Source organism: Ascaphus truei, chromosome 17 (genome assembly GCF_040206685.1).
Source record: "Ascaphus truei isolate aAscTru1 chromosome 17, aAscTru1.hap1, whole genome shotgun sequence".
NCBI lineage: Eukaryota > Metazoa > Chordata > Amphibia > Anura > Ascaphidae > Ascaphus > Ascaphus truei.
This window is the reverse complement of record NC_134499.1, coordinates 32091880-32107318: the sequence shown is the minus strand read 5'-3', so window position 1 is coordinate 32107318 and position 15439 is coordinate 32091880. Positions and strand designations below refer to the sequence as shown.

The 15439-nt window shown below is 51.3% G+C and overlaps 2 protein-coding genes across 3 annotated transcripts; one reads left to right on the top strand and one right to left on the bottom strand.

The window, feature by feature from the left end:
• Window positions 1–38: 38 nt before the first annotated feature.
• On the top strand, window positions 39–7511 carry H1-8 (H1.8 linker histone). Of its 2 annotated transcripts, none has more exons than XM_075574654.1 (5): window positions 39–286; window positions 4275–4549; window positions 5228–5363; window positions 5810–5862; window positions 7232–7511. In XM_075574654.1, the coding sequence occupies exons 2-5, from the start codon at window positions 4343–4345 to the stop codon at window positions 7496–7498; spliced, it is 663 nt and encodes a 220-aa protein (XP_075430769.1). In that variant the 5' UTR covers window positions 39–286; window positions 4275–4342; the 3' UTR covers window positions 7499–7511. The 2 variants fall into 2 exon arrangements, with proteins under 2 accessions (XP_075430769.1, XP_075430768.1); XM_075574653.1 differs by having other exon boundaries at window positions 39–2218.
• A 1979-nt stretch (window positions 7512–9490) lies between these two features.
• PLXND1 (plexin D1) lies at window positions 9491–13624 on the bottom strand. The gene is made up of 3 exons (XM_075574650.1): window positions 13432–13624; window positions 13175–13249; window positions 9491–12527 (listed from the first exon to the last, which is right to left on the bottom strand). The coding sequence occupies exons 1-3, from the start codon at window positions 13483–13485 to the stop codon at window positions 12411–12413; spliced, it is 246 nt and encodes an 81-aa protein (XP_075430765.1). The 5' UTR covers window positions 13486–13624; the 3' UTR covers window positions 9491–12410.
• Window positions 13625–15439: the final 1815 nt, after the last annotated feature.

Here is a 15439-nt window from a genome sequence, read left to right as displayed (position 1 = left end):
AGGGCTGCCAGGTGTCCAGTATTGTACCGAAACTGTCCTGTATTTGGACACTCTGCCCAGTAAAACAATAGCGGTAATTCTGGACATGTATGTGTCCGGTATTACCTCTCTGGACAATTGTGACCAGACTGCCTTGGAAGGGAGAGAGCAGGGCTGCTGCGAGGGGGCTGGGCAGCTCCCTCCATCCCGATTGGCTGTTGCTGGGAAATACAGCCAATCAGGAGGAAGTGGCAGGAGCCAGCGGGAAGGGTCAAGGAGAGGAGGAAACAGCATGGAGCGAAAAGTGGTATGTGTGTATGTGTGTGTCTTGAGGGCGTCGCACCTTTCGCCATTTAGTCCAGTGTTTTGGGAGAAGCCGCCTGGCTCCCCCAACCTGGGTAGAGCACCTACTTTTTTATTATCATTATTATTTACAAACATTCCCACTTTCTTCCTAATGAAAATTGGAGCCCACTAAAGAATCTTCCCTCTCATGTGATGCCAGAGCGTAAAAATATCATACAATTCATTGTAATGTAACGGCCACGACCGGGGGGGGGGCGCAGCACAGCTGCTTTTAACTAAGCAGTGAGGGCCCTTTCTACTAAGCAATGCTACTCTATACAACACCTTCCAGCGCATGTTAGTAAATACGACCCATTCAGGGGGAAGGGCCGGAGCGTGTGATGGGGGTCACATCTTTAGTAAATATGGTTCTGCCGCCCTGCATCGGGATCAAACATTTCAGTGCGCGGGTCCAAGTATTCCCCAGCACAGCGGGGGGCGATAGAGAATTCAGTATCACACAAGGGGGAATGTGGGGGTGTCACCTGTTTGTTATCACGCACACAGACACAACACCTGGATTCCATCTGGGACACAGAACCATCGGGGGAATATCAAGAAAAATAGGACGCGCTGGTTAGACACGTTCAAAAAAGTGCCCTGTCCACGGGTCACGTGCAAGATGGCTGCCTCCGCGAGGTTCTCTTTTTCTCCGTGAACACGTCCATCGTTCAGTTTGGTTTCTGTGAAGAGATGCGCACAGGGGAGACGGGGAGAGAACGGGGATGTCTCGGAGACCGGGTTTTTAAAACAAATATATATATATATATATATATATATTAAAAAACAAACAAAAAACATTTAAGTGAAAAGAAAGATTCAGTGACATTAACCCCTCAACTGCCAGAGCAGCCGGCGATACAGAGCGATATGTTCCTATCCTGTTCACCAAGGCATGGGATACGTGTCAATCTGAAATACTCTGTCTACAGATCTATAAATATGGTGCCCATATTTGTCCTGGCAAAAGCCGGGACAAATGACGCGTTTGTGTGATCGCCGTTTGCCGACCGCTTATGCGCGCAATCAATTATAAAAAATTGCTTGAACTAACTCTTTAAGAAAGAGGGTGGGTGTATAGCTCTTTCATCCAGAAGCACCTTTGGGAAGCCGCCGGTAGCTCCTTGTCATTTCCCAGAATCCCTTGCTGCAGTGGAAGCACTGTATGCTTGTCGATAATGGTGAAAAGCGGGACTGCAGATCCTGCTTCCCAGGGTTCACTAAATGGCTGCTTTTCAGTTTCAATCAATCTGTAAGTGTAACTCAGTAGCTAAAGCCTGCTATAGAAATCAAAGGATGCGCAGTATATTAAAACTCATTAAAAATGGCGTTGTGTTGAATAAAAATAAAAATGTAGTAAGTATTATCTAATACTATAGAACTGAATTAATTAAAAAAAACACACATAGAATATTGCTTGGATTGCTCCTTTAAATAAAGATAAATGTAATGTATTAGTGCTGTACTAATACTTACATGAATCCTTACTTAAAAGCCCCTGACTGCAGTTACATACAGATATACAGAGATATACAGAGATATACAGAGATATACAGAGATATACAGAGATATACAGAGATATACAGAGATATACAGAGATATACAGAGATATACAAATAGCACCTCTGAGAGGGTCTCACCTATAAACTCACCCACAATGCACTGGTGTTAATTACAGGTGACCTACACCTGTTGCTGCCCTGGCTCATTAGAGAGCTAATTTGGATGGCTTTGCAGGCAGGGTGTATAAAAGTCTGCAGTGGAAGCTGCCTCTGTATACAGCTGGTTATTAGCTGGGTGTGGTGTTGGGCCTGTTATTGGACGCAGTGCGCGATGGCGCCCAAGAAGGTGATACCCGCAAATGGGGAGAAGAGCAGCTCAGACTCGGCCTCAGGTGAGTGTGTCACAAAGCTCTGCCCCGGTCAGACCCCCAATCTGACACATTGTATCCTATTATCAGTACCTGGTGTCTGCTGGGTGACCCTCATATCTCCTGTATTTGGAGTATTTTGGTGTTGACTATTCTGGGTTATGAAATTGGGGGGGATGCCAGTAACCTCTCATGGTTTCCTAAACCGTCCCAGTTTTTCTTTCTGATTCTTGGGAGTCTGCTTAACCCAGTAGACCCCTGTCCTCTAGGGCCACCGACGGGCCAGGTTTTATGGATAGCCCTTCAGCACAGGTGGGTCAGCCACTAATTGAGCCACCTGTGCTGAAGCAGGGTTATATATAAAACCTGGCCTGTTGGTGGCCCTTGAGGAGAGGGTTTCGCAGCCCTGTCTTACCCAATGCACTCTATGTAATGAGGAATAAGGAGCCTTTCTACCTCTGTCTCCCTTAGATGCTTTTTACATGGCTGTGTATGATGCTCTGTACGGCCATTCCCCCTCCATGTACAGAACTGTACTCCAGTTGTAATGTTGCTGCCTCTGAAGTGGGTGTGACCCATGTTAGAATTGCAGCATTGACCCTTGTGACACTTGGGCAAGTTGCTTTTTTATCTTGGGCACCTGGAATTAGATTGCAAGCTGTGTGGGTTAAGGCCATTTGCTGAAACGCCACTCCTACCCTGACTAAGCGTAATCTCCTACGCGAAACGGTCCATCGGTTTTAGATGACATCATTCTACTGACGTCGGTGGCGACTCGCTATGTTAGGAGCTCCGGTGTACCGAGCATACTGACATACACCCGGCTGTACTGGTAGTATCAAGCGCTGGCATACATACAACCCCCCCCCCCCCTCTTTTTCCTTTGACATCCACTTACCTGGCAAATAAGGCTATGTACATACCAATGCCACATGGATATGGTTCATTGATTCATATCACGCTGCATCATCCGATGGTTTTTTTGCAGTGAGATAGCACCCGGGGCACAGGCTACCTTAAGTGTTTAAATGCTGTGTATACACCAGCAGCACTACTCTTTCCTGTGTGTACGTTGTATTACCTTGTGTTACTAGCAAGTTCACATCTTGGCAGACGCTTGAGTAATTTGGGTTGTGTTGCCATGCACACACATTGTTACTGTCGGCGCTCTTGCTACAATGAATGAGCTATTTGACATATTGTCAGTGTGAATGAAGACGTGTATACAGCCTACCAATAGGAGCTCTAAGTTAAAAACCTCTGTATTTCTTTGGATATATTCCATACAGGCATACCCCGGTTTAAGGACACTCACTTTAAGTACACTCGCGAGTAAGGACATATTGCCCAATAGGCAAACGGCAGCTCACGCATGCGCCTGTCAGCACGTCCTGAACAGCAATACCGACTCCCTACCTATACCAAAGCTGTGCGCAAGCGGGGAGACTATAGAGCCTGTTACACATGTGTTATTTACATCAGTTATGCACGTATATGACGATTGCCGTACAGTACATGCATCGATAAGTGGAAAAAAGGTAGCGCTTCACTTTAAGTACATTTTCACTTTACATACATGCTCCGGTCCCATTGTGTACGTTAATGTGGGGTATGACTGTACATGATACCATATATATCCTGAGACATATTCTCCTTTATATGAGAGTTTCCATGGTGGGCTTTAGGAGACTTTTACCTCTGAACTCCGTGTCACCACCACCTAATTTTACATTCATTTGTGTTTATACCCTACACTCCCTGCTTATGTCCCCTATTATGTTCTAATACAGTTTTTTTGTTTGGCACAGTAGGCTACAAGCCTGGGACTGTATATTTTTTCTGTCCCACCTATTGTCCTCATTGAGTGCAGTTGTGGGTTTCTTGTCCAGCCAGGATCTTTAGCCTGACTAGATTTCTGTGTCCTCATTCCCTACCCTATGCACCATGGGATTTTATGCTAATTACGGTATTTTTGGAGAGCCATAAGCATTTTGTGTATTTTCGTTGGCTGCGACGGGTTAATACACGCGGTTACTGTGTAGCACAGAATGCCCCTGAGTGTGTGTCTGACCACCTGCAGGACCAGGTGATTCCAAACCCAAAGTGGTGAAGCTGCCGAAGACTCTGGGACACCCCACGACTCTGTCCATGGTGGTGGAGGCCCTCAAGAAGAGGCGGGACAGGAAGGGCACGACTGTGCCGGCCATTCGCACCCACATCCTGGCTGCTCACCCCACTGTGGATCCCGTCCGGCTCAAGTCCTTGCTGCGCAGCGCTCTTTCCAAAGGCATCGACAAGGGCGTCCTAGTGCGACCTCTGAACTCCACTGCATCAGGAGCCACTGGCCGCTTCAAGGCAAGCAGGGGGTGTTGCATGTCTGAGTGCTCTTACTGTAGAAGTGGCAGCAGACGTTTAAATTTGGGGGGAAAAGTGGGGTTAACCCCTCTTCTGCCACATGCTCCTGCAAAACATTGCGCTGAGTGCTGTATTCTTTACAATACGTGGCAGGCCCCCTGGTTGGGAGAGGGTTAAGTATTCAGCCCTCCTTTCCTGATGTTATTGTATCTGGCTGTGAAATACCTTCCTATAGGGCGGGGGGCTTGAGCACCCCCAACAGGTCAGCTTGTCTGGCTATCCCAGCTTCAGTACAGGTGGCTTAAACAGAGGGTTAGTTGAAGATTGAGCCACCTGTGCTGAAGGGACTGATTGAACCACCTCTGCTGAAGCAGGGATATCCCGAGAACCTTACCTGTTTGGGGGGGAGCTTGAGGACTGGAGTTAAGCACCCTGCTGTAGACTGTAGGGCATAATGTACGCATTAGAAGCCTAAATGTAACCTGTATTTGAGGTGAGGCAAGACGGCCTTCCCCTTCACTTTAGAAACTGCCGGAGTATTGGATCTGCTTCCAGGGTTCCACCCCCGAGGTGGCTCTGCGCAAAGGCTTCTAATGGTAATACAAGCGGGCTGTGCAGTGCCCGCCGCTATCGCGCTTTTTGATGGTGAGACTGAAGGGTTTACATTCTCCTCTCCAGCTGGCGAAAGTGACGAAGAAACTCAAGGAGGGCGAAGCGAGCGCCATGTCTGAGAACGTGGATCCCAACGAGGAGAAGCCGGCGGAGAAGAAAGCCGCCAAGAAGGCGAAGGCTCCGAAGGAGGAAGGACCCAAAGGTAAGAGCATGTGAAGCGGCATCTGGCAGTGAATGGGTTAATCTAATATATTGCCCTGGGATGTCCCGCTTCTGACCTGGATATGAAAGATCCTCGCCTAGTCGTTAATCCTCCCATCACCTGCACATGGCATCATGACATCTGCATGGTTAGGGGTCTTCCCCTCCGGGGGATGACTGGACACTGGGTTTAGGGCCATATCTACTAAACTCTCCTACCATAAGATGCCTTCCAGATCACTCGCCTTTATGGGACTTTGCAGCAGGAGACGTGGCGAATCCCAGCATAAAGGCCACATTTTCCCAGCCAACAATGTGTGGTAGGACACCCTGATCTGGCGTTAACGGACACTGCCTTGCATTGGGTGCCATGCCCAGCAGCACTGCGTGGTGAATCCCCCATGTTTCACTTTTAACCCTTCCTTCCTCCCACCCCGCCTCTTGTAGAAGAGAAAGCCGAGAACCCGAAAGCTGCGAGTAAAAAGACGAAGACCTCCGACGTGAGTATCCTCCTCCCTGATCTTGATGTGATCCCTCGTACATTACAAGTCCTGGCTATAATGTAACCTGTTACTCTTCACGGGGTGAATCTGCCGTGCCGGGGAACGTTTCTAAACCTGACTTCCTATGGATGGTTTGGAAATCCTGGGTCATGATTTCGCTTTATAAGGGACTGCGGAGTCTCGGTGTAACACTACATTCCTCTCCGTCCAACTCCAGCATCCCTAACAGGCTCCCTATAATTCTAGTCATTTGAAAATTGCAACACATTTGCAACAATTTACAATGCATCTGATCTGACGCGCTATTAGAGAAGGTTGGGGTTCCTTACAATGCATCTGATCTCAGACGCGCTATTAGAGAAGGTTGGGGTTCCTTACAATGCATCTGATCTCAGACGCGCTATTAGAGAGGGTTGGGGTTCCTTATAACGCATCTGCTCACAGATGCGCTATTAAAGAGGGATGGGGGTCTGCAGAATTTCCCTATATAATGCAGTTCCGTAACCCAGAGGTGCACAAACTTTTGGAGTTGCACCCCCCCACTTTTTTTTTTTTTTTTTTTCCTTGCCGGTGCTAAATGGCCCCCGGCATCATTCGATGCCATGGTTGCTGAGGCCTCGCGCAGTACCCAGTTTTGAATTTAAATGCCTTGGGGAAGAGTGAGGCCTCTGCAGCCACCATATTCTCCCCCCCCCCCCCCACCCCCTGAAATCTCTCACCCCCCCCCAGTTTGCGCACTGCTGCCTTAACCAAAAACATGTAAACACTGGTCTGATAAAGCAGCAGTAATGCTGTTCTGCACCTCCTGTAGTTATTAATACTCTTTTTGGTTTTAGTGGCTCTTAAATATCTATTTGTGAAAATAAAATAAACACTTTTTTTTTTGTCTACAAATCTTGGCCCAGCCTGTGACGAGTGGGGTACACTCTGCATAAAGTGGGGGTGATGGACTTCTTTGTATAATTTGAAAGGTTAAATACACCATTGTGTAGAACCAGGTAAATCCTTCCTGCAGAAAGGCTGAGGCTTTCTCTAATGCTGCATGGAAATAATTTTGTATTAACCAGTGTTTTCTAAGAACTCATGAAAGTGAGACCTTGAGCGACCATTAGTTTTGGCCTGTAATTAAAGCCCCATATCTTCATTCTACAAACAATGGCACAGACTCCATAACTGGGCTCAAACGTGTCCGTATCCACCCTCTGGCAGTAAAGATGGTGTGACACTTGTCATTTGGTAATGTTTCCTTCAGTGGTGACGGGGTGGGGTCGGAGCACCACAGGAGACGTTTAATATTTGGGGAGCAGCACTTCTTGTTCGTTCACCATCTTGTCTGCTCGGTAAAGATCATGTTGTCTCCTGCCAGGCGAAGCCCAAACCTTCCGCTAAGCCCCAAAAAGACGCCGATCCGAAACCAGCGAAGGCTCCGGCTAAGAAACCGAAGGCCAAGGCTGAGGGGGCGGAGGAGGGCGGCAAAGGGAAGGAGCCGGCAAAGACCAAAGCCAAGAAGGAAGCAAAAGGAGAGGCCTCAAAGGACAGTAACGACCTTGCAGAGGGTGCTGCGGCCGGGAAGAAAGGTGGCAAGAAAGGGAAGAAGCTGGGCCAGGGCAGGGGGGATTTTAACTCTGTATAAATGTGACTTTAACTTTTACTGGATTTCAAATAAAGTGTTTGTTTATTAAAGTGATGACTGCCTTGCTGGTCTCTTCATAAGGGGCTGCCCGTTATTCTAAAACCTGCAATGTTGACACCTGAACCACCACTAGTCGTGGTTAAGGAGCTGAGCAGCATGATGGGGACATGGCTCCAGGATGAGGGGGCATTGGATAGTGTGAATAGGACATAACTGACAGGGCTATTATGGGAGACTTCATTCTTCCAGATGTGGCCTGGTATGTCTGCAAGTTCAGCTGGAAGCGTGGGCCGCCTGGATTTCTTGTACGGGTGTAACACTGGACTCCATGCTTGTTAATGAAGATGTGGTATCAGATGTAATAGTGGGTGACCAACGACAACTTAGCCCTCCTAAGATATTCAGAGATGGGGGTGGGGGGTTATTTGAGGGATTCTTTGGCAGGGTGGAAGTCTGTGTGAAGTGTGGGAAATGAGAATATGGCAGTTCTAAAAGTAACAGACCACTGCTGGGTAACATGATATAAATGGAGAGGTGGATGCAAGTCTCTTTACAAAGGAGCAAGTTCTACAGGAACTTTCAGAAGTTAATGGGGGCAGATGTGATATACTGTACCAAATGCTATAGTGTGCTGATAACATTAAAAGTGTTAAACCAGTAGCTATTTCCAGGTATAGTTCCAAACAACTGTGAAGATGAAGCATATACCGGCTTCACAAAAGTGGCAGGTAATTATAGGCCAGTAAGCAGGATGTCGGTAGTTGGGGGAAATTGGTTTAGTCAACAATCCAGTCAAACAACTTGCATTTCTGGGGGTAGCTTTTGTTTTTAATGGTGACTATGGTAATAGATCAGGGTGGAGGAGCAGGAGATATAGCTACAAGTCCTTTTTGGCACTGCCCTAAAGAGACAACTGATTTGTAATGCTTGGAGACTAGGTTGAATGTAAAAGACCCTCATTGAAGGATAAGGAAGGTGACCAGCGGAGAACATCGGAGGATCTGTACTGGGACCAGTCCTCTTTCATCACCTTATTGGTGACATTACAAGTGGTCTGGAGGGGGAAGTGGGCCTGTTTAAAGATGACACACTGGGGGAGGTGATTAATTAAAAATCATTAGAGTAGAGGCTTTGCTACACTTGACAATGGCAACATCATTCATGTATATCCCCAAAATCCAGGCAGAATAAAGAATGTGTGGCACTGTGGCCATTATTACGATGGAGGGAAGAGACCTGGGAGTCGGTTATTTCATATTTTATCACTGTCTTGTTTAGGATCTAGGTCTGGTTAGTTAATTTACATCTTGCCATATTTGATACTCTGTTAGCCACACAATCCTAAGGGTACCAATGTACCCGTGTGTGCTCTGCCTCACAGAAGCATAAGATCAAAGGTGTGGTTTTTTTTTAAAATTAAATATACTTGTAGATTTCTGCCTTTTTGTAAATATCAATGTAATGGAATTATAAATACGTCTGTGATGCGCTCCTCCTTTCTGATCCCGTTCTCCATCTTGGATGGTTATTGTGCTGCTTTGTTACCTGGTACCCCCGTGATAATTACAGATTTCTTTTTTAAAAGCCCGTAATTCCCTCACGAGTGCTGGAGAAATGCGTTGTATCAAATAATTCCAATTTGGGGTTTCTTTTATCGCGCATGCGTGGCCAAGCCACGAAGGGGCCAGGTATCCGGGATCTCCCTGCTGCAGCACAAGTGGCTGTCCTTCTGATTCAGCCACCTGTGCTGAAATGGGGATATCCCGGATACCTGGCCTGTTAGCCACGCCTGCTCTACGGCATAGACTCCATTGTGGATCACACCCCTAACAAAGGGTTAACCCTGACATCACAGCTGTGAATAATGTGGACAGTAGGTGTGATGTATCTGCCATTGATCGTGTAACCATGGTGATGGCTTTAGCGCGTCAATCCCATCCGACACGTTCCTTTTTGTGCTGGATACAGAAACGTTACATGAAGCTTTACATCTCCGTTTATAACAAAGTAACATTTATTAAACTCTCACAATATGACCTGAAATAAGACAGGGAACGGTAATTTGTCTATTTACATCTCTGACATTAAAGAACAGTGTGTACAATTAACCCCTCCCCTGCCAGAGGGACTCGCAGTGCAATGGGTTACAGCAGGGGTGTCAAACTCCGTCCTCAAGGGCCACCAACCGGTCTGGATATCCCTGCTTCAGCACAGTCTTTGAGCCACCTGTGCTGAAACAGGGATATAAATAAAACCTTACCAGGGGGCGCGGCCCCTTGAGGACAGAGATTTACACACGTGGGTTACAGGGTCGCGGACAGTGTGAATGTCGGCCTTTTGTGCTGCCCTCCTAAAGCTGCACAAAAGATCAACACAGGAGGCTGGCTTTTTATGATTGTCTGCGAAACGCATCAGCGCTCTGGGGTTGCACACCTGCTGTGAGTCTCACTGCCTTCAGTGCTACACATCTCTGCGTTTGGCTGAGATCTCTTCCTCCCCCACAGACGCGTCACTCAAACACTTTTTAATTGTAATACATTTCTCTGTAGGAATGTGACCTTCCCAGAATGCAGTGTGCCTCGCCAGCGTGATCCTCACCCGGGACCAATCAGCACATCGCAGTATTCAGTCCAATTTTTGAATGTCCATATCTCGTTTTAGAATGTCTTCAATATCTCACTCCTGGGTGTCTATTCCACGCTGGCACAGAACTGGTTAATAGTCCGGCTATCTGTTTCCTAATCGCACCCCCTGTGTGCGTCAGTATCTAGAATAATCCAGAAACCGTGTCCTGTTGGAGGTGAATCAGGCCTGATAATCTCCACCCCCCCCCTCACCCCAACCCTACATCTGTTCCCTAAAATAAATTAAAGGCTGTAGTTCGTAACAATGATACGTTACAGTTTTGCGTTATGGGGCAGGCGGAGGAGGGTGAAATCTGTGCTTCACTCAGCGCTAAATACACAGCCAAGTCCTATATAGAAAACTGGTACAGAATTCTCATTAAAGAATGGGAACACGACGTTCAAAGCAAAATAAAACTTGTCCCTTAAAGAATCTGCCTTGACATGGTGCGTTGGAAGCCCCTCTGCCAGCAAAAGGGTTAACACCCATATAAAATGCACGATAACCCAACCTCTGCAGTGTTCAAACCTAAGTGGTCATGCCTCGGACGTGCTAGTTTGGGGATGCAGTTTTTGCCTCCTGATCATGGACTCGGTGCAGTTTATTGAGGCGTCTATGGAATTCCAGCAGCCGCAATCTGCAGGCATTGGACAGCATGTTACCTGCTCCTATGTCCCGTCACCCCACCTTCCAGCAGCCACAATCTGCAGGCATTGGACAGCATGTTACCTGTCCCTACAGTATGTCCCGTCACCCCACCTTCCAGCAGCCACAATCTGCAGGCGTTGGACAGCATGTTACCTGTTCCTACAGTATGTCCCGTCACCCCACCTTCCAGCAGCCACAATCTGCAGGCATTGGACAGCATGTTACCTGTCCCTACAGTATGTCCCGTCACCCCACCTTCCAGCAGCCACAATCTGCAGGCATTGGACAGCATGTTACCTGTCCCTACAGTATGTCCCGTCACCCCACCTTTCAGCAGCCACAATCTGCAGGTGTTGGACAGCATGTTACCTGTCCCTACAGTATGTCCCGTCACCCCACCTTCCAGCAGCCACAATCTGCAGGCATTGGACAGCATGTTACCTGTCCCTACAGTATGTCCCGTCACCCCACCTTTCAGCAGCCACAATCTGCAGGTGTTGGACAGCATGTTACCTGTCCCTACAGTATGTCCCGTCACCCCACCTTCCAGCAGCCAGGAGGCTTCCCTCCTCATGCAACACAATTGGGAATGGGTGATGGTGCGTTAGAATCCTTAGAATCCGGCTGTAGTGAGCCCGCTGATGCATTTCTGACTTCCTCCCCCCTTCCCTGCCTGCCTAGTCATACTCAGTGTTGCTTCATATTGCAGCGTACTCATTTTCAATGAGGCCCCAAACATACAAAACACTGTTACCCCTTTTTATCCTGAGATTTCTATCAATAAGGCACTTGCGGAGCATGTATGTCCAGCCAGACTGTGACACGCGTGTGTTCTGCACTTGTCTGCCGTGACACATGCAGCAACAGGGGGGATACAATGCCTTGTACAACAATACTAATAAGTGGTGGTCCCCTCCGCGGAGCGATCCCTGCACACCTGTTATGGTCGCGAAATAGGACGCTGCTTCCCAAGAAATAGTTTAAAGTACTAGGGTCAGTGACACCAGGAGGGCACTAAATGCCCAGGGTGGCTGAAGTCCTATAATTGGGGCCCCCTGACCCCATCAGAGGGAGGTGCCACCAACCCTATTATCGTGGTCTCTCTCAAACAAAAACTGAAAGACAAACGGTGTCACCTCCCTGTAAAGGTTATTGAAGGAACATTCTACAGAGCTGTTCTTACAGGTAAGCGTGGCCACCACCCTCGGAGTCTCAAGGAAAGTGGTCTCAGCCAATCGGTGGTCCGATACGAAATGGTCTCAGCCAATCGGTGTTCCGATACTGAGAGGCATCCGTAGAAGAGCTATAGGAAGGTCCCTGAGCCGAGGGGAGTATTCTGAGTTCCGTCACTGCCTTGATCCTGATACAGACCATTGCTGGGCGTCGGCACATGCGGCTCTGTCCTGAAGGCGTGTTTAATGTGCTTCACGCTTGGAAGTAACTGTTGAGCTGACGAGGCTTCCGGGGGTTTCCATGTCGCATCCTGTGCCTGGGCCGTGGGTTCCTGATGCCCTGAGCATGTTCCTGGACGTGCCACGGGCACTAGGTACCAGGTTCTGGTTCCCTCCATGCTGACGGTGAGTGTTTAATGCCCTTTAGTCCGCAGGTTCTCCTGTGGAGGGGGGCCCTTGCAGCCCCTCTATGCTTCGCTGCAGCACACGTATATGTCGTCCTCCATCAGCACGATGATCTGCTCAAACTTGTGCTGCAGCTGGGCGCGTTTGGTGGTGGGATTTGCTTCTAGCGCGGTGACAATCTGTAAGGTCAGAGGGGTGTGATCAAGCGGCTGGAAGTCCTGTCACTGTCACAATCCACAGCGCAAGACTGGTCGGGGTCACCGCGCAAGACTGGTCAGGGTCACCGCGCAAGACTGGTCAGGGTCACCGCGCAAGACTGGTCAGGGTCACCGCGCAAGACTGGTCAGGGTCACCGCGCAAGACTGGTCGGAGTCACCGCGCAAGACTGGTCAGGGTCACCGCGCAAGACTGGTCAGGGTCACCGCGCAAGACTGGTCAGGGTCACAGCGCAAGACTGGCCAGGGTCACCGCGCAAGACTGGTCGGGGTCACCGCGTAAGACTGGTCGGGGTCACCGCGCAAAACTGGTCCGGGTCACCGCGCAAGACTGGTCAGGGTCACCGCGCAAGACTGGTCCGGGTCACCGCGTTAGACTGGTCCGTGTCACCGCGTTAGACTGGTCGGGGTCACCGTGCAAGACTGGTCAGGGTCACCGCGCAAGACTGGTCAGGGTCACCGCGCAAGACTGGTCGGGGTCACCGCATGGGACTGGTCAGGGTCACCGCGTCAGACTGGTCCGGGTCACCGCGTTAGACTGGTCCGGGTCACCGCGTTAGACTGGTCAGGGTGACCGCGTTAGAGTGGTCCGTGTCACAGTTGTCACTCACCTGTGCTCGGTATTTTTTGGCGTACTTGTAGATTTCAGCCATGGCAACGTTGGTGTTAAATTTATTCCGATACGCCTGCGAAGAAGGACAAGAGACGGTGAGCCCGAGTTTGGGATTAGACGAGTCCGTCACAGACCTGAATTCCATATGTCCTTCTGTCCGTGTCACTGTGACACTGTCACCCTGCAATGGGACAGGCAGACGCTAGCTCCTGTCTCACCCTCGGGGTGGACCCCTCGCCCTTCCCGTCTCCTCACCCGCGATTCCTCTGCCAGGTGGGCGTTCATTTCTTGCTCGCTCAGAGGGCTCATGTCCTGGATCTGTTTGTAGTAGCCCTGCACGATCTTCCGATACTCGGGGATCTCCTTGGCGTAAAGCAGCTTGTTGGTGGGAGAATCCTGTGGACGTGTCGCACACAGACGTCAGTGTGGGACAAGTTGTACGGGCCGCAGCACAGTGAAATTATACAATAGAACAGGGGGGCGCAAACTTTTTCTCTGCCCCCCCCCCCATCTCTAACTTAAGGGCCCGGTCTTTTTCCCTCCCCCCATCCTTTAACCCACTCTCCTCTTCCCCCCCCACCCTCTCTCCTCTTCTCACCCTCTCTTCTTCTTTTCTCCCCCCTCTCTCTCTCCTTCTCCCCCTCTCCTTCTCTTCTCCCCCCCTTTCCTTCTCTTCCCCACCTGCTCTCCTTCTCTTCCCCTCCCCCACCTGCTCTCCTTCTCTTCCCCTCACCCCCCTCCCTCCCTCCGTCTCTTCCCCTCCCCCCACCCTCTCTCCGTCTCTTCCCCTCCCCCCCACCCTCTCTCCGTCTCTTCCCCTCCCCCCCCACCCCTCTCTCCGTCTCTTCCCCTCCCCCCCACCCTCTCTCCGTCTCTTCCCCTCCCCCCCACCCTCTCTCCGTCTCTTCCCCTCCCCCCCACCCTCTCTCCGTCTCTTCCCCTTCTCCCCACCCTCTCTCCGTCTCTTCCCCTCCCCCCTCTCTCCGTCTCTTCTTCCCCTCCCCCCACCCTCTCTCCATCTCTTCCCCTCCCCCCCACCCTCTCCTCCCCCTCCCCCCCCACCCTCTCTCGTCCTGTCTCTTCCCCTCCCCCCCCACCCTCTCTCCGTCTCTTCCCCTCCCCCCACCCTATCTCCGTCTCTTCCCCTCCCCCCCACCCTATCTCCGTCTCTTCCCCTCCCCCCCACCCTATCTCCGTCTCTTCCCCTCCCCCCCACCCTATCTCCGTCTCTTCCCCTCCCCCCCCACCCTCTCTCCGTCTCTTCCCCTCCCCCCCCCCACCCTCTCTCCGTCTCTTCCCCTCCCCCCCCACCCTCTCTCCGTCTCTTCCCCTCCCCCCCACCCTCTCTCCGTCTCTTCCCCTCCCCCCCACCCTCTCTCCGTCTCTTCCCCTCCCCCCCACCCTCTCTCCCGTCTCTTCCCCTACCCCCCCACCCTCTCTCCGTCTCTTCCCCTCCCACCCGCACCCTCTCTCCGTCTCTTCCCCTCCCCCCCCACCCTCTCTCCGTCTCTTCCCTCCCCCCCACCCCTCTCTCCGTCTCTTCCCCTCCCCCCCACCCTCTCTCCGTCTCTTCCCCTCCCCCCCACCCTCTCTCCGTCTCTTCCCTCCTCCCTCCCCCCTCTCTCCGTCTCTTCCCCTCCCCCCCACCCTATCTCCGTCTCTTCCCCTCCCCCCCACCCTCTCTCCCGCTCCCCCCACCCTCTCTCCGTCTCTTCCCCTCCCCCCACCCTCTCTCCGTCTCTTCCCCTCCCCCCCACCCCTCTCTCCGTCTCTTCCCTCCCCCCCACCCTCTCTCCGTCTCTTTCCCTCCCCCCCCACCCTCTCTCCATCCCTTCCCCCCCCCCCTCTCTCCGTCTCTCCCTCCTCCCCCACCCTCTCTCCGTCTCTTCCCTCCCCCCACCCTCTCTCTCCGTCTCTTCCCCCCCCCCCACCCTCTCTCCGTCTCTTCCCCCCCCCCCACCCTCTCTCTGTCTCTTCCCCTCCCCCCCACCCTCTCCTCCGTCTCTTCCCCTCCCCCCCACCCTCTCTCCGTCTCTTCCCCTCCCCCCCCCACCCTCTCTCCGTCTCTTCCCCTCCCCCCCCACCCTCTCTCCGTCTCTTCCCCTCCCCCCCACCCTCTCTCCGTCTCTTCCCCTCCCCCCCACCCTCTCTCCGTCTCTTCCCCCCCCCACCTCTCTCCGTCTCTTCCCCTCCCCCCCCCACCCTCTCTCCATCTCTTCCCCTCCCCCCCCACCCTCTCTCCCTCCTCCCCCCCACCCCTCTC